Genomic DNA, 24,838 nt, shown 5'->3' with positions numbered 1-24,838 from the left:
GCACACATAAGCATTGCCTACATAGGCTCTGCAAGTTATTTTCGGCACCGAATTGCATCAGAGCAGAGCCGCACAGTGCTACCTACCAGCCTACAGAGGTAGTATGGAAAAGCTTTCTGATCCAGTCTGACACCTGGGGAATATTCAAAAGGTGAGGAATCTGTGGCTACGGGTGCCTTTTAGAAAAGGCAGACCTTTGAAATGGTAGTGTAATCCACCTGCAATGACGAACAGGTAGAGGTAATGCACTGAGTGGACGGGGAAATGAAATCAGGTGCCCTTTGGGTCAAGGGTTGCGTTGTGGTCTCTTGTGCAATGCAATGGAGTGGTGCTCTTCTGGGTAGAAGTGCTCCAACAAGATGTACCTGTTCCATGGCCCTGAAGTCTAGGAGAGGCTATAGAGTTATGGTTTTTTTGTGAATGAGGAAGTGCAATGAGTAATCTCCTCAGGCCTGCTGCTAAGGTAGCACCGGCTCGATGGCAGCTGAGGAAGAGCTTCTGTTGACTCCAGCAATAGGCTTAGATGTTCTTGACTCAATGTGTAAAAATGAGGCAGTATGTATGATGGTGGTGGGATTTGGAACTCAAGGCAGTACCCAAGCTGTCCCATTGAGAGAACCCACTTGTCTAAGCTCATCTCCTCCAATTTTAGAAGAAGTAACATTATTCTCCCCCGACAACTGTTATGTGATAAGGGGATGGTGGGTGAATCACTAATTGAATGTAAAGGCAACTCTGCGGCAGTCTATATAGGGCTAAACTGTTGCTCTCCATTGAATGAAACATCAATGAGATGCTGCTATATGTCTGGCTTGAACCCAGACATCCTAAGCCATGCATGAGGAATATGGTGCCAATGTTTACCATCATGGTGGCAGTTTCAGTCGAATCCAGGATGCACTGTATGTTAGCACTAGAGATTGCTTTCTCATCTGCCACACGTTCTCGTCCCTATAGTGATTTGCCTCTGGCAGGCGCTTGTCTAACTGCTCTATCACCGCACAATGGTATCTATTGCAGCAACAGATCAGTCTGACTGAGTTGTCAATTATACACTGGCCAGCTGCCCTTACAGCCAGTCATCTCCTTGCCTCATCAGATTTTTAGCTCTCCTTATCAGAAGGAGGGTCGTTCTTGTTAATCGGATAGTGGCTATAAGTAAGCACCATCCTGTGGATCTACATGGTAATCCTTCCAAGTTTCATCTCCAGTCCCAGCAGGCTCAGTGTCTAGATATGGGTCCTGCTTATCACAGGGGCTTGATCAGAGTGTTTATCATCTGAGCGGTCCAACTGCTCAGTTGACGGAGAAGGTGGTGGTGTTTATGGTCATGGCAGAGGTTCGGGAACGTGAGGAGGAAGTTGTGAAGGAGGGCTACTGGCCTTGCCTCTGCAATTCTTTGCTGCAATTCGTCCAACATTTGCTCCTTCAAGGCTTCTTTCTCCATGGTTCTGACTGTGGTGTGTGAGCATCCTTTTGAGGGGCTGGACGAGAGAGAACCTTCCCTCTGGAAGGGATATGAATATTTTATGCTGCCTAACATCATACACTTGTGGGAGCTCAATGGCACTTGGGGGTTCACACTTGACTCAAAAGCTCTGATCCAAGCAACAAGACCTTTCTTAGAGAAGGCCACAGGGTTCGTTTCTGGCTCAGCCTCACAGCTAATTTTGAATCTGAGGATGGAGTTGCTTGGGCCAAGCTGGCATCCGTGAGTCAGAGCCCTTTGCCAAAGGCTTTCTTGGAATCGAGTGAGTCATCAAGAGGTCTTGAAGCCAGGTGATAAACTCAAAGGTCAGTGCCTCATGTGGCTATTTTCATGGATCAAAACCTGACTCCCTTGGGAGAAGTGCCCAACCACAGTGTAAGACTTTGGGCCTGATTTAGAGTTTGGCAGATGGGGTTACTCTGTCACAAACGTGATGTATATCCCGTTCGCTGTATTATGATCCCATTATCTAGTATGAGAATCGTAATACGGCGGACAGGATATCCGTCACGTTTGTGATGGAGTAACCCGTCCACCAAACTCTAAATCTGGGCCTCTGATTGAGTTTGCTACCAAGTGGTTTGATCCTCAAATGAGTGTAGAGAAATAGCGGCCCTTAATATGGTTTTTGTACTGATCTCTGTGATGATTTTCACCTTCTTGACCACTGGTGCAAGGACCTCTGGACTTTGCTTTCCAAGCTGTGAATATGATGTGCTTCCACCCTTCTACTCAGTGCCTTCATGTACTCGGAGCCAGAAACATCTGGTATGTCAGATGCGTTTCCACAATGCTGCATTTTACGATGAGACCTGTGGCGTTCTCTGCTGTATCATATTTTGTTTGGTTCTTAAACACCTTGCGTGTCGAGCAGGTCAATTCCTTGAGTCGAGTTGTTAGGTAAGTAAAATGTAAGTAAGGTAAAAAGAAGGAAGAGTGCCTTTTTACCATGTTCTCATAGTTTTATAGATTGTGGGTGCAGACCTGACAGGAGGAGAACATAATGGAAGGTTAAACTGAATTATACTATGATCACATTATAAGACATGGTATTAGGCGGTCACATGAGGTTTTGAGGTGAAAGAACTGCGTTACATGCACATCTAGGTTTTCAAATCAAATACTGAAATATCCAAGTATAGAGAAGAGGCACGTTTTAGTTTAGACTTGGAGAAAAAACCTAGGAAGAGATCATTGACCGGAGGACTGTTTGGCCGTGGTCTAAAGGTAAGGAGAAATGAGGATATGTACGATGGTGAAGAAATTCAGGGAAGGGGCAGGGATTCGTATTCTGGAATAATCTCTAACTGGTTTAGTAGAGAGCTACCGCTTTTGTGAACAACAGCTATTCATTCCATATTATTTGAGATTTGATTTGTCATCAGAATATTATAGTCTGTGACAATGACCAAGAGCAGATTTTCTTCTATCCAAACGTATTACAACCGCAGTGCTCTTCCGATGATTTCTTTGTTTGGCACGATCAGAAATATTTTTGAGGGAAGGAAATAAGCTCCAGTGCTCATGAACAAGAGAAACCTTCTCAGGGAAAATCCTCCTCCTTCATGGCAGCTGTGAGTGGCTGACTTTTTTTTTTATTCAGGAAACATTTCAGAAACGAACATGTTACCTAAAAAACATCTGTTGCTCCTTCCGTAGAAATTTGCAAAGGGCTAGAATATACTTTCCAGCTGAAAATGTAGTGACTCTTTATGAGGAGGTGTACTCAAGACAGTCTGGAGCTTATGGTCCATCTTCATCATTGATTAAGGCAGAATAGACTACACAATATGGACCAGATGGTGGATTAGATACAATTTTACAAGTTTTATGCACAATTTAGTGCGTTTCCAGCATTATATCAGATAATATTTCAAGTATGTGACAATCTTTTAATCTATTTAGCGTTTTGCAAATCGGTTTATGAAACAGTCAGTTCAGAGCATTCGGATACGCAGAAAACAAAGTGGGACATGAGGCACAACAGTAGCATCTAATTGAATGGCAAAGGGATCCCTATCTGGCAGCTTCTTATCACTGACTACAATGTTCCAGGGCATAGCAGGGCTTGCAGCCATACACCCACAATGTAGGCCTGCGGCACTTTCTGCCTTTCGAATGGCCAAAGGGGATTTAATGAGGGGCCAGCATCTGCACCTACTTTGCTTCAATATGTTTTGTGCACACAGGAGAATGTCTTGAACTTGAAGCTGTACTCCAGAGAAGCAAAATAAGTGCTTTAAGAGCTGACCTGAAGTAGACATCTCTCTGCTGGTTCATGCACATTCTAGAAGCTCCATTTCTAAGTTGAAGTTAGTCTGTAAGGCAGTCATCTATTTCCCTGAACCCTATACTGAATTAAACAAAATACTCATAAAAAGCTCCAATATCCTGGAATCAACTATTTAATCAAAAGGAATTGCTTTCATGGTCCAATATGATCCAGCATTTTGTGCTCCATAATGCAATTCGACATTCCATTACATATTCCTCCAAACATGCGCTGCTTTATTACACACAGTTCAACATTAAGCACTACAGTGTTCACTATCAAAATTCACATTCAAGATTCATTTGCTCCAAAATATCCCGGAGCTTTTGTCTTTTATAAAGTTTCATTCAACTGAGAATAAATCACTCATTCAACCAAGTAGTTGCTACCCATACACTTCCCTCCTGCCCCACCCCCACCCCCAAACGCTATTATTGTCTTGTTTCTAAATTTACCGGTTTGCTTGTTCCTTCTTGATATCACCTTCCTTTAGACCTTCAATCCATTCCGGGGGACAGGAATAATTCTTAAGTCCTTTTAAAAGCTTTGTTAGAAACGTTCCGACATCGCCTTACAAAAGAAGATACAAGAGCTTAAACACATCGTACCTAGGTGTGTGATATGTTAGGCATCTGAGAAAAAGCGACACATACGTCTGTGAGAGCAGCTTTTAATTACCTTGGATGGCGATGGTTGGCTTCCAGAACATGTCAGAGTTCTTCAGCAACTGTGACTGATCTCTATTAACAGCAATGATTTTGCTTCGTCGGTTGAAGACACGACCATAAGAGAGACGGAAATCACACACAGTACCTTTGAAGTGAAGAAGAATAAAAGTAATTTTCTCTTTCAAAGGGATAGCAGAAAAACACCCGATTAGCCTGCTGAAAGGAAGTTGGCTGTGCCATTTTTGTTTTCATTTTTGAGCTTTAAAGAGAGGGTATACGCTGCCACTATTTAGGGTTCTAAGACAGACTGACAAAGAGGGAGTGAGAGAGAGTTGATGTTGCTTTCCTTAGACAATCACCACTGCTCCTGCACTAGACTAGAAGAAAAAAAATCATTGCACCAAAATACACAGAGATGCACACTCCACAGCCACAAAGGATATTAAATCTGAGCCCGAATTCCATATTGGGAGCACTGTCACAATGAACACTTGTAGGAGGCTGGCCTGGTTTGTAGTGGGTACCTTGGGTACTTACACCTCAAACCAGGTCCAGTTATCCGTTATTAGTGAAATGTAGTAGTATTCTAGCCGCTTAGGCTGATAGAGGTAGCTGTAGCAAAGCACCTTAGGCTGAACTAGAAGACATGCAAAGCTCCTGCAATATCACTTATAGTTACATAGTACTTATACACAAGTAAAAACAATACTCAGTGTTAACAAAATAAAGGTATTTTATTTGGGTGACACAAGGCCAAAAATATCTTCGAGGCAATACTCCTTCTGGAGGTATTATACACAACATATACATGAGACACCAAAATAAGGTAAGTACTTAGACAGTGGATAGTGCAAACAATAGGAAATGCTATAGAATGCAATGGGAGAAAATAGGTCTGGGGGCAACGCAAACCATATACTAAGAAAGTGGAATGTGAATCACAAATTCCCCCCCTAGACAAGTGTAGTGTGTGAAGAATCGCTGGGAGCCTAAGCATACAGTAAAGGCAAGTACATTACCGCACCCCAGAGCCCAGGAAAGTAGGAGTAAAGTACTGCAAGTTTCCTCAGGACACACTACAAGTCGTGATTAGAGTTACTGCAAGAACCAAGCTAGACTGAACACAACAAATGGTGGATTCCTGGACCTAAAGACCTGCAAAAGGAAGGAGACCACGTCCAGAAGTCGGAAGAAGTTCCAGGAAGGAAAGGAGACCCTGCTAACCTAGAAGAGGGTGCAAAAGAAAAGTTGGACGAAGATGGCAGAAATGCACCCAAGGAAGATGTCAGCGGGTTCCTGCATGATGCAATGGATGTCCCACGAAGAGATGTTGGATGCAGGAGAGTTTTGGCGCTGGATTAGTCCAACAAGCCTTGGTTCCTGCAAAGTCGCGTTTTGCATCAAAGTGGTGCTGTCTGGACCCAGGAGGGACCTTGGGGCCTCAACTCTGTGTGAGGAGGAAGAGGAGGCTCTCAGCACTTCGGAGAGCCCTCAGTTGACCGGACAGCACCCACGGAAGTCCCAGGACACGGGGACAAAGGAGGTGCAAAATGTGGTTGGTGCAGCACTACAAAGGAAGGTCCCACACCGCCGGAGGACAACTCAACGAGTTGAGAGTCACAGGATAGAGTGCTGGGGACCTGGGCCAGGCTGTGCACAAAGGAATTTTGCAAGTAGTGCACAGAGACCTCAGGAGGTGAAGAAAATGTGGTGCACAGGGGTACTGTCATACTCAGGGAAGACAAGCTCTTACCTCCTCCAAATTTGGACAGCAGGACCTCGGGACAGTCTGTTTTGAAGGGGTCCACAACCTGTGTTCCAAGGAGCATGCTCGTCGCCAGGAGAGGAGTCCAAGAGAACCGGTCGTTGACTTAGAAGGTGCCTGCAGGAGCAGGGAAGTGACTCCGTCACTCCACAGGAGATTTCTATGGTCCTTCTGGTGCTGGGTGAAGACAGGAAGTCCCAGAAGCGTGCATACCATGGAAACTGCTGCAGTTACTGGCTGGAGCTGAAGTTGCAGAGGAACAGTAGCCCTTCTGGATACTTTGTTGCTGTTACAGCGGTTCCTGGAACAGTCTGCAGTCGATCCGAGCTCAGAGGACGAAGTAGTAGTTGCAGAGGATTCCTGCTGGAAGCTTGCAAGTAGACTCTGAAGTTAAACCCACAGGAGAGACCCTAAATAGCCCTGATAGGGGGACTGGCTACATTATCAGGTATGGACCTATCAGGAGGGTAACTGACGTCACCTGCTGGCACTAGCTACTCAGAAGCCTCCAGAGTGTTCCCACTCCTTGGAAAACAAGATGGCTGAAGTCTGGGACACACTGGAGGAGCTCTGGGCACCACCCCTGGGGTGGTGATGGACAGGGGAGTGGTCACTCCCCTTTCCTTTGTCCAGTTGTGCACCGGAGCAGGGACTTGGGGTCCCTGAACCGGTGTAGACTGGTTTATGCAAAGAGGGCACCGTCTGTGCCCTTCAAAGCATTTCCAGAGGCTGGAGGAGGCTACCCCTCCCCAGCCTGCAACACCTATTTCCAAAGGGAGAGGGTGTAACACCCTCCTCCCAAAGGAAATGCTTTGTTCTGCCTTCCTGGGACTGAGCTGCTCAGACCCCAGGAGGGCAGAACCCTGTCTGTGAGATGGCAGCAGCTGTAGCTGCATTGCAAACCACAGAGAGCTGGTTTGGTAGTACTGCGGGCCATTTGTGGAGCCCTCAGGATGCATGGAATTGGAGCCCCAATACCGGAATTGGGGTCCCAGTACCAGAATTGGGATGAGGGGACAATTCCATGATCTTAGACACCTTACATGGCCATATTCGGGGTTAACATTGTGAAGCTACATATAGGTATTGACCTATATGTAGTGCATGCGTGTAATGGCGTCCCCGCACTCACAAAGTCCCAGGAATTGGCCCTGAACTATGTGGAGGCACCTTTGGTAGTGCAAGGGTGCCCTCACACTTAGTAACTTTGCACCTAACATTCAGTAAATTAAGGTTAGACATATAGGTGACTTATAGGTTACTTAGGTGCAGTGAAAATGGCTGTGAAACAGTGTGCGCACTATTTCACGCAGGCTGCAGTGGCAGTCCTGTGAAAGGTTTTGTCTGAGCTCCTTATGGGTGGCAAAAGAAATACTGCAGGCCATAAGGATCTCCTGGAACCCCAATGCCCTTGGTACCTAGGTACCATATACTAGGGACTTATAAGGAGGGGTCCAGTGTGCCAAATGAAATTGGTAAATTAAGTCACTAGCCTATAGTGACAAATTTAAAAGCAGAGAGAGAAGATAAGCACTGAGGTTCCAGTTAGCAGAGCCTCAGTGACACAGTTAAGCACTACTGACAACACTACTGACAACACACACATTAGGCCACATTAGGCCACAAACTATGAGCACTATGGTCCTGGCTAGCAGTGAGACAGGCAAAACACACTGACATTTAGGGTTTTTACTATGGGCACTGGGGTCCTGGCTAGCAGGATCCCAGGGACACAGTAAAAACACACTGACAGCCACTCACAGACATGCCAACAGTGGGGGTAACCATTCTAGAAAGAGGCTTCTTTCTCACAACACTTTATTAGGTGTGCCTGGATAAAAACTAAAATGTGCTGTCCTCACCACACAAACTCCAACAGTTTGAATGTGCAGCCATATATTTCACTAGATAATTATCCCAGCTTTGGAAGGAGAGAGGGATCCTCAAAGGTGCAATTTATCACTGCACCTGCTCCAGGTTTATGTATAGGGGGCCTATGGGATCACCAGGAAACATAATGATTTCATTTTTTAAATAAATGAACCTTTGTTTTGCTCAACATAAAGATCATTAACAATCAAAAACGAGTAAGGAAGTGATCAGTGAGGTGAAGAGAGTACTCTCTGTTCAAACTTAGTTATAGAATTGTGCAAATTAGAAAATACAGAGTACAGTTAATTATAAACACCGCCAGTAAAAAGTACAATCAAAACGGGTCTTGTGTCAACAATCACAGACATTCCAATCTCATAATAATAACTGACCATCATCAGGACTTGGATATTAGCCACAGACCAGGCTAAAGAAAAAAATGACATACAAAGTATACATGAATAAGTACAGCACTAAATACAAACTAATACAAAAGCTGACATTCTAGTTCAAGGTTACATGCATAGATCACGGCAGAAAATAAAGACCTACAAAAAGCATACGACACCAAGAAAGCATAGCTAATAATCACTTGTGAAGAATGGAAATAATCATTTGCTCTACGTCAGTAACAGAAATCGTGAAAATGGTTGGAAAAAGAATGGCTTACCAAACGTACCACACCTGCTTTGGTGCACATCACATAAGTTCCATGCACCTGATGAGTTATAAGTAAAAGCAGCATTGGCTAAGCTAATGTGCTTCTCGTGTGGGAAAGACCTATTGGCTTTAACAATGCCTTTTAGCCATGTTACAGAGTTTAGCTGTGCAGCATAGCTAAAAGTTAGAAAAAAAAGTGACACGATGCAGCCAGCACTGGCAGCGTCACAGCAGTTTTTGTTTTTTTCTTATAGTGGGTGAGTGGGAACACAGACAAGGGGAGTGTGAAGCCTGGGAGTGAAGAATCAACACAGACAACGGGAGCTTAGGAGAATAGGAGGAAAGAAGGAAAAACAGAAGAGGCATCTCAGACAAGGAGAAAGGAAGAAAGAAGAAGCAGCAATACAGACCATGAAAAAGAAGAATCAATTCTGACACTGAGGAAGAAGAAATAGGAAGTAACATGCACAATGAGGTAGAAGTAAAATAGTACTTCAATGAAGCACGAGTAACGGAAGGGCAGCAATCTAGATAAAGCCATCAATAATTGGTCCTTGTTCCAGCCACAAGGAAAGGAAGTGAAGCTGACACGTTGGCCAATTAGGAGGCAGCAAAGAAAAGTGACAATGAAGGGAACGAACGGTAAGGAAAGGCGGCCTTCAAACCCTAATACCACCGGCAGCAAAGCACATGCCCTGTCCGTAGGCGAGATTGTAACGGTGTTCACCTCGGCCTTCAGAAATGTAAGATGGCTACATAGCAAAAAAGTCCAACCTTCTGCTGCCAGGGTTCTATATGTGTTTTAATCACACAGACCAAATCATACCAGCACTGTGGGCTCACATTGGTCTCCTCTTACAAGTCGGGTTGATTCAATGCACTGTACAGGGCGTATACAGCCTATCAAGAGTCTGGTGTTTGCTTCTTTTCGGACAAATAATTAGATGTATGTACCCTCAGAAAATGCCTTTTGCCATTGCATCTGCCTACACGGACCGTAAAACCAAGAAATCCTTTTGGAGGCTTTTGGATTCACAGTCTAGCCGATGGGCATGGGAACCCGGTGGAGATAAACAAAAAACGAAATCTTGCACTGCACAGAAAGGACATTACAATTATATTAAAACACTGACAATGATATCTTCTAGGTTTTCCGTCGAGTCTCTAGCACCTCTGTTATAATGGTGTTTTCATCAATAGCTAGCTAATTTTAAAATGCATATTTGCCGTTGTCATAGATTCCACAACAGTAAAATCATTGACATATTTTAATTTATTGTCTGTTGCCAGAGACATCGAGGATCCAGGCGTTTTGGAGTGCAATTAAATGTCTTATTATACACTGCCTGTCTTAGACCACCTCTCAACATGTCACACACTAAGCACATTAAAACAGGGGACATTTTAATATGAAAACTTGTAAAAGAATGGCGACTAGAGGACCCCAAATTAAAACAGACACATTTTCAACATGGATAACTTCGGAGAAACAAACGATTAATTACAGTGAACTTCTGTGAGAATGCAAAACAGGAAATGGCTGCCATCCTGTGGTTATGTTTGGCATCACTGTTCACAATAAGGTGGCTTATATAGCGATCTACAAAACAAGCATTTACAATGCAATTGGTCCGAAATTGCTTGCGTTAGAGCTATTGGTGTTGAAAATGCATAACTGGACTTTTCTTGTCACAGAAATCCAGTGGCCCTGCATATAGTTAGATTGCTAAAAAGCCCTACTGGAATATTATTTCAAACAAGGCCTAAAAACACCAACTACTCCTAGCTGTATAACAAAAGTTCCAGCCGTAAGAGAGTTTAAGAAGACACTGAATGATGTGAAGCGTTATTCTTTAGAGGTCCCCCACTAACCTACTGTGGGGACCCTGAGATGATTTAGACAGAAAGGGCATGTTGATGTTTTGATGGAGGTCCCATTGTCCTAGGACCACCACAGGAGTTATGAGCAAATAGGTTTTGTAAAAGGAATACCCCTGTAAAGCTTTATGGGACAAGTTTCAGACTGCAGCGACTATTGTAGTAACTTGACTGTAATGCTCAGAACAGCCTCTGGAGGTCACCACTATAAAAATAACATTTGGAAGAAACATGGTCATGTAACCATATAGTCAGCCCTAGAGGGTATAACCATATGAAAAGATAATGTCAGAAAGTAATGCAGTGTAACCATCTATTAGCCCCTAGAAGGCGTAGTGCATTACACGTTTTCAGGCCTAGAAGGCCTACTGTAATGTTATTGCAAACAAGGACCTCAAAACACAAACTACTCCCAGCTGTAAAACAAAAGTTCCAGCCATAAAGAGCTTAAAAAGGCACTGAATTGTAGGAGGGGTTATTTTGGGGTCCCCACTAACCTAGAGTGGGATCCAGAGATGAGCTAGACAGAAAGTGCGTGTCATGCTGAACAGTTTAGTGGTTGTCGTAGGACCACCACAGGTTGAGTTATGAGCAAAAATGTTTTGTAAAAGAAATGTCCCTGCAAAGCATTACGGGGAGAGTTTCCCTAGTGCAATGAATATTGCCGTATCGGGGCTCCCGTTGTGCTGGAAGAGCTGCGTTGAGGATTCCTGTGTTTTTGAATAAAGCATTTACCAATGACAAGGGATTTTTTAAAGCTGTGGAGTGCGAAGAAGAAAGGCAAAAGCAAAATCGAAATTACTCGGGTTAGGTAACAGTGTGAACAATGTGACAAGCACTCCAATACCACTGTTCGAGCTCACGCTGCGAGCACCATGGAGCGCGATGGAAAGGGGAAGAGACAAAAGAACAAAGCAGTTTGCCCATGCTGAAGTATATTGGCAATTGTGCAGTAAGCCATGTAACAGGGTCTGTCTACAAAGTGTAACAAAAGACATTCAAGGGGGGACAAACGTAAAGCATTTACCAATGATATCAAGGGATTTTTGAAAGGCAAGCCCAGGCACAAATTAAAGTAATGGCTGTTCGGTGGGCATGGTTGAAGCTCAGTGATAGATAACAGGTTGGAAAAGCAGCACTTGTGTGCTGTTATGCTGAATCTAAAAGCTACACCAACAAAAATTGATACAAACATATTTTCTGTACCCAGCATAACAACAATACAAAGTTTTGTTTGCATTGCAGTCACAACCCGTACCAGATGGTCATCTTCAGATATTCACCTTTTCAGGTTTTTAAGCAGAGAAGGAGGGGGGGGGGGGGGGGTGGTAATAGTACCTCAATCACGTTGGGAGAAGTAGACGAGCACTGATTAACTTGAATCAATCTGTGCTTGATCCTGGCTCCACAGAAAAGATTGTGACGTTTCGCCAGCACTGGATGATAAAGATGACTGCAAAAAAGAGGACCACTGGAACCAACAATGGTAAGCGATGGACGGGCTTCAAGCTCTTTTTGTGAACAACAGGGTCTTGCTAGCGCACGCTCTTGCAGGCTCAACCCTTAGAAGAGACAACTGTATGGAGCATGTCGCGACCAGGGAGGTGTGTGAAGAAAAAGGGAATAAATGTGGCACTGACCATAATCTCAGATGAATTTGCCACCTGCTACCAAAAGCTATAAGCACACCATCCATGCTGATTACACGAATGGCACTCCGTACTCACCGGCAACCCCATTCAGGCAATTTCAGCAACCAACAAATCGGTCCCCGAGTTGCCCATCACCACTGAAGAGATCAAGGTGGCAAAGCAAGAGATGAATTCCAGCAAAAACACCCAGAGCAAATGGTTACCCACTTTAATTCTACAGTAAATTCCAAACCCACCTCACTCTCGGTTACTCAACCTATATAGGGAAGCTGCTAACATTGGCCACTTTCCCCCAGAGCTATGCACTGCCACCTTAATGGTCCTCCCTAAGGCTGCCCCCTCCAAACCCCGAACCACTTTGCCTCATATATGCCTATAGCCTCAATTAAAACACAAGTATAAGAAGAATATTGACAAGGATCCTGGCCAGCAGTATACAGAGAATCTTACCACCCCTAGTCCATCTGGACCAGCGTGGCTCAATGCTCAATCACAGCACCCACCACTACATAAAAGTGTAAGTAGCTATGGTCTGCTGACAAAAACTGGATGGATCCTGCGCCCTCCTTCTGAACTTCAAAAAATACTTTGATTCAGTAGACTGGGATTTCCTGAGGAAGGTACTGTAGAAAAGTAGCCTCTTTCTAGCATGGTTACCCCCACTTTTGGCCTGTTTGTGAGTGAGTGTCAGTGTGTTTTTACTGTGTCACTGGGATCCTGCTAGCCAGGCCCCCAGTGCTCATAGTTTGTGGCCTAATGTGTATGCCTGTGTAGTGCTTAACTGTGGCAGTGAGGCTCTGCTAATCAGAACCTTAGTGCTTATGCTCTCTCTGCTTTTAAATGTGTCACTGTAGGCCAGTGACTGCATTTACCAATTTCAATTGGCATACTGGACCCCCCTTATAAGTCCCTAGAATATGGTACCTAGGTACCCAGGACACTGGGGTTCCAGGAGATCCATATGGGCTGCAGCATTTCTTTTACCACCCATAGAGAGCTCAGACAAACCCTTACACAGGACTGCCACTGCAGCCTGCGTGAAATAGTGCACACACTATTTCACAGCCATTTTCTCTGCACTTAAATAACTTATAAGTAACCTATATGTCTAACCTTCACTTGCTGAAGGTTAGGTGCAAAGTTACTAAGTGTGAGGGCACCATTGCACTAGCAAAGGTGCCCCCACATAATTCAGGGCCATTTCCCCAGACTCTGTGCACTGCATATAGGTCACTACCTATATGTAGCTTCACAATGGTAACTCCGAATATGGCCATGTAACATGTCTAAGATCATGGAATTGTACCCCCATTCCAAATCTAGTATTGGAGAGCCAATTCCATGCATCCTGGGGGTTCCACCATGGACCCAAGTACTGCCAAACCAGCTCTTTGAGGCTTGCACTGCAGCTACAACTGCTGCCACCTCACAGACAGGGTTCTGCCCTCCTAGGGGCTGGGCAGCCCAGTCCCAGGAAGGCAGAACAAAGCATTTCCTCTGAGAGCAAGGTGTTACACCCTCTCCCTTTGGAAATAGGTGTCACAGGCTGGGGAGGAGTAGCCTCCAGCAGCCTCTGGAAATGCTTTGAAAGGCACAGATGGTGCCCTCCTTGCATAAACCAGTGTACACCAGTTCAGGGACCCCTTCTACCCTGCTCTGGCGGGAAACTAGACAAAGCAAAGGGGAGTGACCACTCCCCTGTCATCACCACCCCAGGGGTAGTGCCCAGAGCTCCTCCAGTGTGTCCCAGACTTCAGCCATCTTGCTTTGCACAGTGTGGGGGCACTCTGGAGGGCTCTGAGTGTCCAGTGCTATCAGGTGACATCACAGACCCCTCCCCCTCAGGGCTATTTAGGGTCTCTCCTCTGGGTTCTCTTCAGATTCTGCTTGCAAATTTCCTTCAGGAATCCTCTGCAACAACTTCAACATCGTCTGACCTCAGATCAACCGCAGCCTGCTCCAAGAAACGCTGTAACTGCAACAAAGTGTCTACAAGAGACACTTTTCTTCAGCAACCTCAGCTCCAAGTCAGCAGCTGCAACTGTTTCATTGGTGTGCAGGATCTGGGGACTTCTTGTCTTCATCCTGCACCAGAAGGACCGAAGAAATCTCCTGTGGAGTGACGGAGTCACTCCCCTGCTCCAAGCAGGCACCAACCAAGGCGACGACCGGTACCCTGGGACTCTTCTCACGGTGACGAGCGTGCTCCTAATGACACAGAGGGTGGATACCATCGACGTAGACTGTCGTGAGGTCCTAATGATGCAATTTGGAGGAGGTAAGACCTTGCCTTCCCAGAGAACAACGGTACCCCTGTGTTGTGCGTCTTCTTCGCCTCCAGAGGCCTCTGTGCACTCTTTGCAAAATTCTTTCGTGCACAGCCTGGCCCAGGTCCCCAGCACTCCACCCTGCGACGCTCAACTTGTTGAATTGTTCTCCGGCGGCGTGGGACCTTCTTTTGTTAGTGCTGCATCAACAGCGTTTTGCACCTCCTTTGAAACCCGATCCTGCGGCTTCTGGGGGTGCTGGCTGGCATCCACGGGGCTCTCTAAAGTGCTGAGAGCCCACTCTTCCTCCTCACACAAAGTTGAAGCCCCCAGGTCCCTCCTGGGTCCATCTAGTGCCATTTTGATGTAAAGCGCACTTTTGCCGTAGCCAAGGCTCGTGTTGGCGACTTCCAACATGAAATCTCATCAGCAACTATCTTCACGCCGTGGGACATCTTTTGCATCATGCAGGGACCCACTGGCATCTTCCTAGGGTGCATTTCTGTAGTCTTCAACTAACTGGGGTCTCTTTATTTGACCCTCTTCTGAGTTGGCAGGGGCTCCTGTCCTTCCTGAAATTTCTTTCGACTTCTGGACTTGGTTCCCTTTATTTGCAGGTCTTCAGGTCCAATAATCCAGCAGCTGTTCTTCGCAGACTTGGTTGGTTGCTGCAAAATCCCCAAAACGAGGTGTAGTGTGTCCTAAGGAAACTTGCAGTACTTTACTCCTGCTTTTCTGGGCTCTGGGTGGGGTAATTTACTTACCTTTACTGTATTCTTACTCTCCCAGCGATTCTGCACACACTACACTTGTCTAGGGGGGAATTTGTGATTCACGTTTCACCTTTTTAGTATATGGTTTGTGTTGCCCCTAGACCTATTTTCTCCCATTTCATTCTATAGGATTTCCTACTGTTTGCATTGCTCTATTTACTTGTCTAATTTTGGTGGTTAGTGTATACATTGTGTCTAATACTTACCTCCAGAAGGGGTATTGTCTCTAAGATATTTTCGGTACTGTGTCACCCAAATAAATACCTTTATTTTTAGTAACACTGAGTATTGTCTTTACTTGTGTATAAGTACTGTGTAACTATAAGTGGTATTGCATGAGCTTTGCATGTCTCCTAGTTCAGCCTAAGCTGCTCTGCTATAGCTACCTCTATCAGCCTAAGCTGCTAGAACACTACTACATTCACCAACAAGGGATAACTGGACCTGGTGTAAGGTTTAAGTACCCAAGGTCCCCACTACAAACCAGGCCAGCCTCCTACAGGTACTGGTGATAATGTGCCCGAGACACTGAATAAGTGGATGTATTAATCTGCTCTGCCTGATCTCTTCCCTATTTGACGGCGCACCAGGCAAGGAAGCTTGCTTTCCCCCTCCAATTTGCCCTAGAACCCCTAGTCAGACTCGTACCACGTGTTACCCAGGTACAACAGTGGCACAAGTGCCCAGATGAAATAGTCACACTCTATGAGGATAATGTACTTCTCTTGATATTGACCCCCCCCCCAATCCACAGGCCGACGCTTCATCCAGATACTACATTTGTACAAAGGGGCCTCTGGCCTTCGCATGAACCGAAGTAAACATTTGCTAATTCCTGTTGGTGGAGACGAATCAGCCAAGACGTGGCAAACCACCATACGCATAAAGAGAAACAGCTTTAAATACTTAGGGATACACATCTCCTGGGAACCTGACCCAAACTGGAGCCTCAGTATGACACCTCACAAGAACAACATAAAGGCAGACCAGCAGTGCTGAGCATCACCTCCGCTCCAGGTACTGGTGCGAGTTGCCTTGTTTAAAATGATGATCCTGCCACACTGCCTATACAGCGTTCAAAACTTTGCACTGATGATCCCAAACGCCAGGATCTCTCTTCCACAACCCATGCATTCCTCTTGACAAACCGGCCACCCCATAGGCTGGGCTAAATGCAGGCAGGCTGTTTATGATGGAGCAATGGAAATGGCTGACCTTCAGTTGTATTTTAGAAGGATGCAACTATTGGTCATTAATGACTGGTTGTTCGGGGGCTGGGGTGACCAGGCGTATGGAGCCAAGCTCTTTAATGGGAGAGGACAGGGTAATGAAGTCCCTGTCACCGTCCCTCTCCCCAAAGTCACCCAGGACTTTCCTCAACTGGCGTGCTGTGCTGCAGAGGTTGGGAGAAAAAACTGACACAACAAACTCCAATGTGGCAGGGCAGATGATTATACCAGATCGCAAAACTCAAGGGGTTCCACAAATGGGAAAGAATAGGCATTGTAACTTTGGGAGATGTCTGACAGGGGGATCACATTCACTCCTTTCGAAACCTCCAGCTTCAATACAATCTGTCCATAACTTAATTACACAAATACTTACAGCTTCAGCACGCTCTGGACACGTATTAGATCCCCCTCAAAGGTCTCTAGGAGTACATTCCGCTTGAGACCAATTTACTAAAGGTCAGGCTTGGAAAGAGGGTGGATGACGTATCCCAGATCTATTGCATCCTTGTCAATAACATTGTCGATGGATTTGAGTCCCAACAGCGATGGGCTGGTCCCGTTGATGATCTTGACTGGCAAATAGCCCATATGTCCCCAGAGAAAGAGCTGTATCCTCATGACTCAAATTGATCCAGCTGTACTATTTACATACAACATACCTCAGACTGCAGCATGCTAGGAAACTCCCACATCCCATCTGTTTTTAGTTGTTCGCGCCCAGACACATATTTATTCCATATGACCCAGAAATGCCATCCAATTGTTAACTACTGCCACCAGATTGCAGAGGCCCTAACCCAGGTCCTGGGACACACCCATAACATATGAGACCGTAACTGGTCCTTGGTTGCTTGTGTTCTGGTTCAGGGCTGGAATGTTCATACTTTACCAGGGTCAAGACTGATTTACATATACCTGGGTCCAAATTGAGGTGACAGGGTATGTAAAATAAAGATTGATTTGGATGTGGCCAAAGTAATTATCAGTGGCTGAAAAAATTTCAAGCATTTCATCTATAATTTTTTGGGGACAGTTTAGTGTGTTGTCTTAAGTGGGACAGGTATGCCCAGACATTCGTCCTGTGCACACTGTCACTGGAACCAAGCTGTACCTGACTGACATGCTCATAACTAGGGCGAAATCGGTCCTGGGATGCTTGTGTTCCAGTTCATGGAGGACCTGGCTTTGCAGTTTGGGCTGGACTGCTCCGACTGGAGCAGGGTCAATACTGATTTTCACATAGCTGGGTCCAAACTTAGGCGACATGGTGTGCAAAATAACAATGGATTCTGATGCGGACTGAGAAATTACTAGTGGCTGAGATTAATTCAAACATTCCATCCATCACTTCTTGTGTACTTTAGAATTATCACCCAAGCATGCTCTACTCGGGGTACTAGATGACGATGGAGATACGTGAGGGGAGTGTTGTCCGATAGGTGGGGCAACTGTGATGGTCAAAAGAGACATCGCCCGGAAGTGAAGCACTGCCGACCCACTCAAGCTTGCCAACTGGCAGGAGGGAATGGACTGGTGTGGAAAAGTGGAAAAACCCATTTATACTGTTAGACGGTGTGCCCGCAAACACACACAGATTTGGGGAATTTGTTGGGACTACTATGGACTTGGTCTTCAATGATTAACTACAAATGTAAGATGTCTATGGGTTGGGTTTGCTTTTAGGAAGATGTGTGTATTCGGCACTATATGTTCTTCGTTCATAATAAAAATAAGAAAATCAATTATCAAGAAACAACAAAAAAAATTAAAAAGAGTATCAACCAGAAAGTTATTTACCAAAGGTAAGCAGATTTTTCTTCTTAAGGAACTCACCAAGGTCCTCAACTACTCAATCACAACCACCCACTTCCCCCAGAAATGGAAGCATGCAGATGTGCAGCCACTGCTGAAGAAACCATCGGCAGACCCAGAGGAACCTAACAACTACTGAGCTACCTCTCTCCTCCCTTCTCCAGCCAAGGTCATCGAGAAAGCCATTGACACACGGCTCACCAGACACTTGAAGAACCACAACCTTCTGGACCCCTCCCAATCAAGCTTCAGAGAACATCACAGCACAAAGACTACCCTAAACGCAGCCATGGATGACAGAACGCTGTTGGACCGCAGAGAAATGGCAACCCTCATCCTCCACGACCTCTCAGCAGCCTTCAACACCGTATCCCACCACACACACTGCTAAACAGTCGCCACCAGATCAGCATCCAAGTAGCAGACACAATAGCGGACTTAAACAGGTAAGGCTGGACTTGGAAACAGAGGAATGCCAACAGCGCTGCCAAATATAAAGGTTACTTACCTTCGGTAACAATCAAATTGGTCAACCCTCTAAGGAAACACATCACAATCCTTCAGTAACAATCTTAATGGTGGATACTCTACCTCCCTGCAGATTTCTCACCTTTTGATTACCCCAGGCATTATACTGTGCAAACTTTTCAATACCTCTCCACGCCAGTAGAGGGCGTTGGCTCCACATCCACAACAGGAATAATGCTACTGTGATGTCACTGCAGACACAAAGCATCTGCACCAGTGCCCTGATCTGAGTCTCCCATCCATTATTTACCCGCTTTTAAGGCAAACACGAGAATGACATGAGCTTCACAAGATGCAGTACAATATCTAGAAAGGAACCTTTTTATGGAAACTAACTTGCGTAAGCCAGCCTTCAAAAGCGGAGGAGGGAGAGGCTTGTGAGGAATATCCTGATGGATAGTGTATCCATCAAAAATATCGTAACAAAAGGTAAGCAATGTCTTCTTGTGGTGTGTAGGAGGCTGGCCTGGCTTATAGTGGGTACCTTGTGGTACTTACACCTTGTGCCAGGTCCACTTATCACTTATTAGTAGATTAGCGTAGGTGATAGAGGTAGCTATAGCAGAGCAGCTTAGCCTGAACTAGGAGACATGAAATACCTGCTATACCACTTATATCATATAGGCACTATATCATTAGAAACACAGTACTCAGAGTTACTAAAAAGGTACTTTATTTTAGTGACTATATGCCAAATAAATCTCAGAGGATATACTCCCTTAGGAGGTAAGTACAAAATATACACACAAACGAAAATCAGGTAAGTAAAACACTTAGAAAAGTAGTGAAAACACTGTAGAATGCAATAGCAGACAATAGGCCTAGGGGCAACACAAACCATATACTCCAAAAGGGGAATGCGAACCACAAATGGAACCCAGTCCTAGTGTAGTGTGTAGAGGGTTGCTGGGAGTGTAAGAAAACACTAAGGGTGTCCAAGATACCCCACCCCATGACCCTGAAAAGTAAGAGTAAAGTTACCCTACTACCCCAGAAAGATAGTAATGTCGAGATAGACATTCTGCAAAGGCAACAACTGACTGCAAAGCACTGAAGACGGATTCCTGGACCTAAGGACCTGCAAAGGAAGGGGACAAAGTCCAAGAGTCATGCAACTGTCCAGGGGGAGCAGGTGCCCACTAAACCCCGGATGAAGGTGCAAAAGGGCTGCCTCCGGGTGGAAGAAGCCGAAGATTCAGCAACAACGGAAGGTCCCAGGAACTTCTCCTTTGGTCAGAAGATGTCCCACGACGTGCTGGAGGATGCAGAGTTGTTTCCACACAGAAAGACCGCAAACAACCCTTGCTAGCTGCAAGAGTCGCGGTTGAAGATTACGGGTGCTGCCAGGGCCAAGGAAGGACCAGGAGGTCGGCCCTTCGAGGAGGAGACAGAGGTGGCGCTCAGCAACACAGAGAGCCCACGCAGAAGCAGGCAGCACCCGCAGAAGCACTTGAACAGGCGTTCAAGATATCAGAGCACATCGTCCATCGCAAAACAATAAAGGAGGGTCCCACAAAGCCGGAGGTCAACTCAGAGAGTTGGGCAATGCAGGACGGAGTGCTGGGGACCTGGGCTAAGCTGTGCATGAAGGAAGTCTTGCAAAAGTGCACAGAAGCCCTAGCAGCTGCAGCTCACGCAGTACACAGGATTACAGTCTGGCGTGGGGAGGCAAGGACTTACCTCCACCAAATTTGGACAGAAGGACCACTGGACTGTCGGGATCACTTGGTTCCAGCTCCTGTGTTCCAGGGACCACGCACGTCAAGATGAGAGGGGACCCAGAGGACCGGTGATGCAGATGTTTGGTGCCTGCCTTAGCAGGGGTAAGATTCTGTCGACCCACTGGAGATGTCTTCTTGGCTTCCAGTGCAGGGTGAAGGCAGACAGCCCTCAGAGCATGCACCACCAGGAAACAGTCGGGAAAGCCAGCAGAATTAGGCACTACAATGTTCCTGGTAGTCGTCTTGCTACTTTGTTGCAGTTTTGCAGGCATCATCGAGCAGTCAGCGGTCGATCCTTGGCAGAAGTTGAAGAGAGAAATGCAGAGGAACTCTGGTGAGCTCTTGCATTCGTTATCTGAAGGGAAACCCACAGGAGAGACCCTAAATAGCCCTCAGAGGAGGATTGGCTACCTAACCAGGTATCAGGAGGGGTCTCTGATGTCACCTGCTGGCACTGGCCACTCATAGGTCTCCATTGTGCCCTCCTACCTCTGCATTCAAGATGGCAGAGGTCTGGGACACACTGGAGGAGCTCTGGGCACCACCCCTGGGGTGGTGATGGACAGGGGGGTGGTCACTCCCCTTTCCTTTGTCCAGTTTCACGCCAGAGCAGGGGCTGGGGATCCCTGAACCGGTGTAGACTGGTTTATGCAAGGAGGGCACCCTCTGTGACCTTCAAAGCATTTCCAGAGGCCAGGAGAGGCTACTCCTCTCAGGTCTTTAACACCTATTTCCAAAGGGAAAGGGTGTAACACCCTCTCTCAGAGGATATCCTTTGTTCTGCCTTCCTGGGACAGGGCTGCCCAGGTCCCCGGAGGGCAGAAACCTGTCTGAGGGTTGGCAGCAGCGGTAGCTGCAGAGAAAACCCCAGAGAGCTAGTTTGGCAGTACCCAGGGTCCATGCTGGAGCCCCGGAGATGCATGGGATTGGCACCCCAATACCAGATTTGGCTTGGGGGGGACAATTCCATGACCTTAGACATGTTACATGGCCATGTTCGGAGTTACCATGGTGATGCTACATATAGGTATTGACCTATATGTAGTGCACGTGTGTAATGGTGTCCCCGCACTCACAAAGTCCGGGGAAATTGCTCTGAACAACGTGTGGGTACCTTGGCTAGTGCCAGGGTGCCCTCACACTTAGTAACTTTGCATCTAACCTTCACCAAGTGAGGGTTAGACATATAGGTGACTTATAAGTTACTTATGTGCAGTGAAAAATGGCTGTGAAATAACGTGGACGTTATTTCACTCAGGCTGCAGTGGCAGTCCTGTGTATGAATTGTCTGAGCTCCCTATGGGTGGCAAAAGAAATGCTGCAGCCCATAGGGATCTCCTGGAACCCCAAATCCCTGGGTACCTAGGTACCATATACTAGGGAATTATAAGGGTGTTCCAGTGTGCCAATCAGAATTGGTGAAAATAGTCACTAGCCTGCAGTGACAATTTTAAAAGCAGGGAGAGCATAACAACTGAGGTTCTGGTTAGCTAGGCACCACACAGGGAACACATATAGGCCACAAACTTCTGAGCACTGGGGTCCTGGCTAGCAGGATCCCAGTGACACATATCAAACACACTGACAACATAGGGTTTTCACTATGAGCACTGGGGCCTGGTTAGCAGGATCCCAGTGAGACAATAAAAGTACCCTGACATATACTTACAAACAGGCCAAAAGTGGGGGTAACAAGGCTAGAAAGAGGCTACCTTCCTACACCCTTGGAAGGAGAAGCTGGTAAAACTTAAGTGAAAATCCATGCACCGGTGCTGAGCGGCAGAAAAACTGACGCAGCACCTGCACTGAAGCTATAAAATCGATGCCGCACCTGCCCAGCTGCTGTAAAATAGACGAAGCACCTGCACTGAGGCTATAAAATCAAAGCATTGCCAACTCAGCACGGCTCCATCATTGCTGTGTGTCTGGATTTTCCATGCATCGTTTCTGGGTGCCAAAACTTCGACATCACCGCACAGACCGGAGGTTGCGTGCCCAGAAATCAACGCATCACTCTCCTGCGGGAAAAGAAATGATGCATTGCCTGCCCCGCGGAGCAGGAATCAATCCATGGCCTCACTTGCGAGTAAGGAATCAACGCATCGCTTGCTTTTCTGATGCACTTGTGCCCCTGCGGCTTTATTTTTGACATATACAAGGTACTCTGTGCTAAAACTACAGATCCAGTGCTTTCTAGGACGAAGAATCTTTTTACTTTAAACATTCAAATTTTTGCTTGTATATGTTGGATTTTTGTTGTTTTGGTCTTGTTAATATATGATAAATATTTACTATTTTTCTTAACTCTTGAGGTGTCCATTTGTAGTGTTTTCACTGTTGTACTGTGTGTGGTGGGTATAGATACTTAACACACTGCATTTGAGATAACCCTCACTGCTTGTGCCAAGCTATCAAGGTGGTGAGCAGGGGTTATCTTAAGTGTGTGATCCCCTTACCCTGAGTCGACTGAGGATCTCTACTTGGACAGGGTTTAAATTGACTGCCAACCATAGACCCCATTTCTAACAGTGATGATCCTATTTTTAAGGACAGATACCTTCCTGTGTGACTGCAGAATCTGTATATGAAAATACACGTCCTGCAGTTCGACAAGCAATATCCAATATTCAGCTTCCAGAGCAAGCGACACCTGGGCCATGGGCAACATTCTGAACTTCCGCTTGTGGTTGGACTCTTGCGCTAGTCAAAACTGCTGGTTTAGGGATGATAGCACTTTTGTTTGTAGGTGACTAGGCCAATCCTACAACAAGTCGCAACTGTTGGCCCAATCCTCCCGGCTCACAAGCAGTACCTCACCAAAAACCCAAATAGTAAAAGGTGATTTGTGGCAGCCTTTACGCAAGGACTCAAGAGTGCGATATCACAGGGGAGTTGTGGTTAAACAGAGATTATTATTTTCTCACATGAGCAACATGTCTCAGTCACACAAAGGCAATGAAGGAGATGTAGTAAAGTTTTCAATAGGTTTTATTAACAAGACTGCAATCTACTTTAAATTGCATTGGCTGCAATGATTAGGATAATGAACAATGCAAGAAACAGAATTGTGAAAATGAGAGTCATGAATACAAAGACCCCCACCATCTTGCAATAACATGTAATATGAAACAGATGTGAAAAGAACCGTAATACCCTAGCATGATGAACCTAATCTCTAACCTAAAGAGAACTAGGTGTGATAAACCTAATCTGGCAGTACCAGGTCCATGAGAAGAGCCCCCCCAACCCTTGTTACCGTGAATGAGGTCTCTAGATCAGAGTCCGTGGGGACACGAAGGCTGGGTCTGCATCAAAGCGACGTGTAGCATAGATAGCGTCAATGGCATCTGGTAGGAATCCCTCTGAAAACCCTTTCTGTGTGAGATGTGTTTATACAGATCTTGTAGGCCCACTGACCCAGGTATGTTTCCAAACAATAGATAAGAAGGCATGCTTGGGGCGACAATTATATAAACAGTTCTCTGAAAAGGTATATTATGGTACTGTCACACATTAAGTGGGAAAGTACTTGATGTGAATACCTAAGAATCTCCTTTGTCTTTGACGCTGATAGTGACGCTTTCACAGAGTGGCACTGGTAACGTGAAATCAAAACATCTTCCAAACTATAAACATAGCAGCCATCTTAGAAGAAATAATTAAATAAATGTGCTAAAACAAAGCTGACTAAGTAGGTTAAAAGTCACTAGGTTACTGGGGCACAGGCCTGCAAGCCAGAAGGCTAAGCTATCTCCTGATTCCCAATAAAACCAAATAGGATCCTGTGAGAAGGTAGCCTCTTTCTAGCCTTGTTACCCCTACTTTTGGCCTGTTTGTGAGTGTATGTCAGGGTGTTTGTCACTGTTTTCACTGTCTCACTGGGATCCTGATAGCCAGGCCTCAGTGCTCATAGTGAAAACACTATGTTTTCAGTATGGTTGTTATGTGTCACTGGGATCCTGCTGGTCAGGACCCCAGTGCTCATAGGTTTGTGGCCTATATGTATGTGTCACTGGGACCCTGTCACACAGGGCCCCAGTGCTCATAGGTGTGCATGTATATGTTCCCTGTGTGGTGCCTAACTGTCTCACTGAGGCTCTGCTAACCAGAACCTCAGTGGTTATGCTCTCTCATTACTTTCAAATTGTCACTAACAGGCTAGTGACCAATTTTACCAATTTACATTGGCTTACTGGAACACCCTTATAATTCCCTAGTATATGGTACTGAGGTACCCAGGGTATTGGGG

General features: G+C 45.8%; 1 protein-coding gene across 5 annotated transcripts in view; it reads right to left on the bottom strand.

Annotated features, from left to right (window-relative positions):
* ILVBL (ilvB acetolactate synthase like) overlaps positions 1-24,838 on the bottom strand; it is a 562,186-nt gene that overhangs the window by 219,402 nt on the left and 317,946 nt on the right. For all 5 annotated transcript variants that reach the window (XM_069217736.1, XM_069217734.1, XM_069217733.1 and 2 more), the window contains exons 10-11: positions 4,440-4,574; positions 4,217-4,331 (exon numbers count right to left, since the gene is read on the bottom strand). In XM_069217736.1, the coding sequence (XP_069073837.1) occupies positions 4,217-4,331; positions 4,440-4,574 (250 nt within the window). The remainder of the gene's footprint in view (positions 1-4,216; positions 4,332-4,439; positions 4,575-24,838) is intronic.

The sequence above is a fragment of the Pleurodeles waltl genome, chromosome 12 (assembly GCF_031143425.1).
Source record: "Pleurodeles waltl isolate 20211129_DDA chromosome 12, aPleWal1.hap1.20221129, whole genome shotgun sequence".
Lineage (NCBI taxonomy): Eukaryota > Metazoa > Chordata > Amphibia > Caudata > Salamandridae > Pleurodeles > Pleurodeles waltl.
Note: the sequence above shows the minus strand (reverse complement) of the source record. Positions and strands in the feature narration are given on the sequence as shown.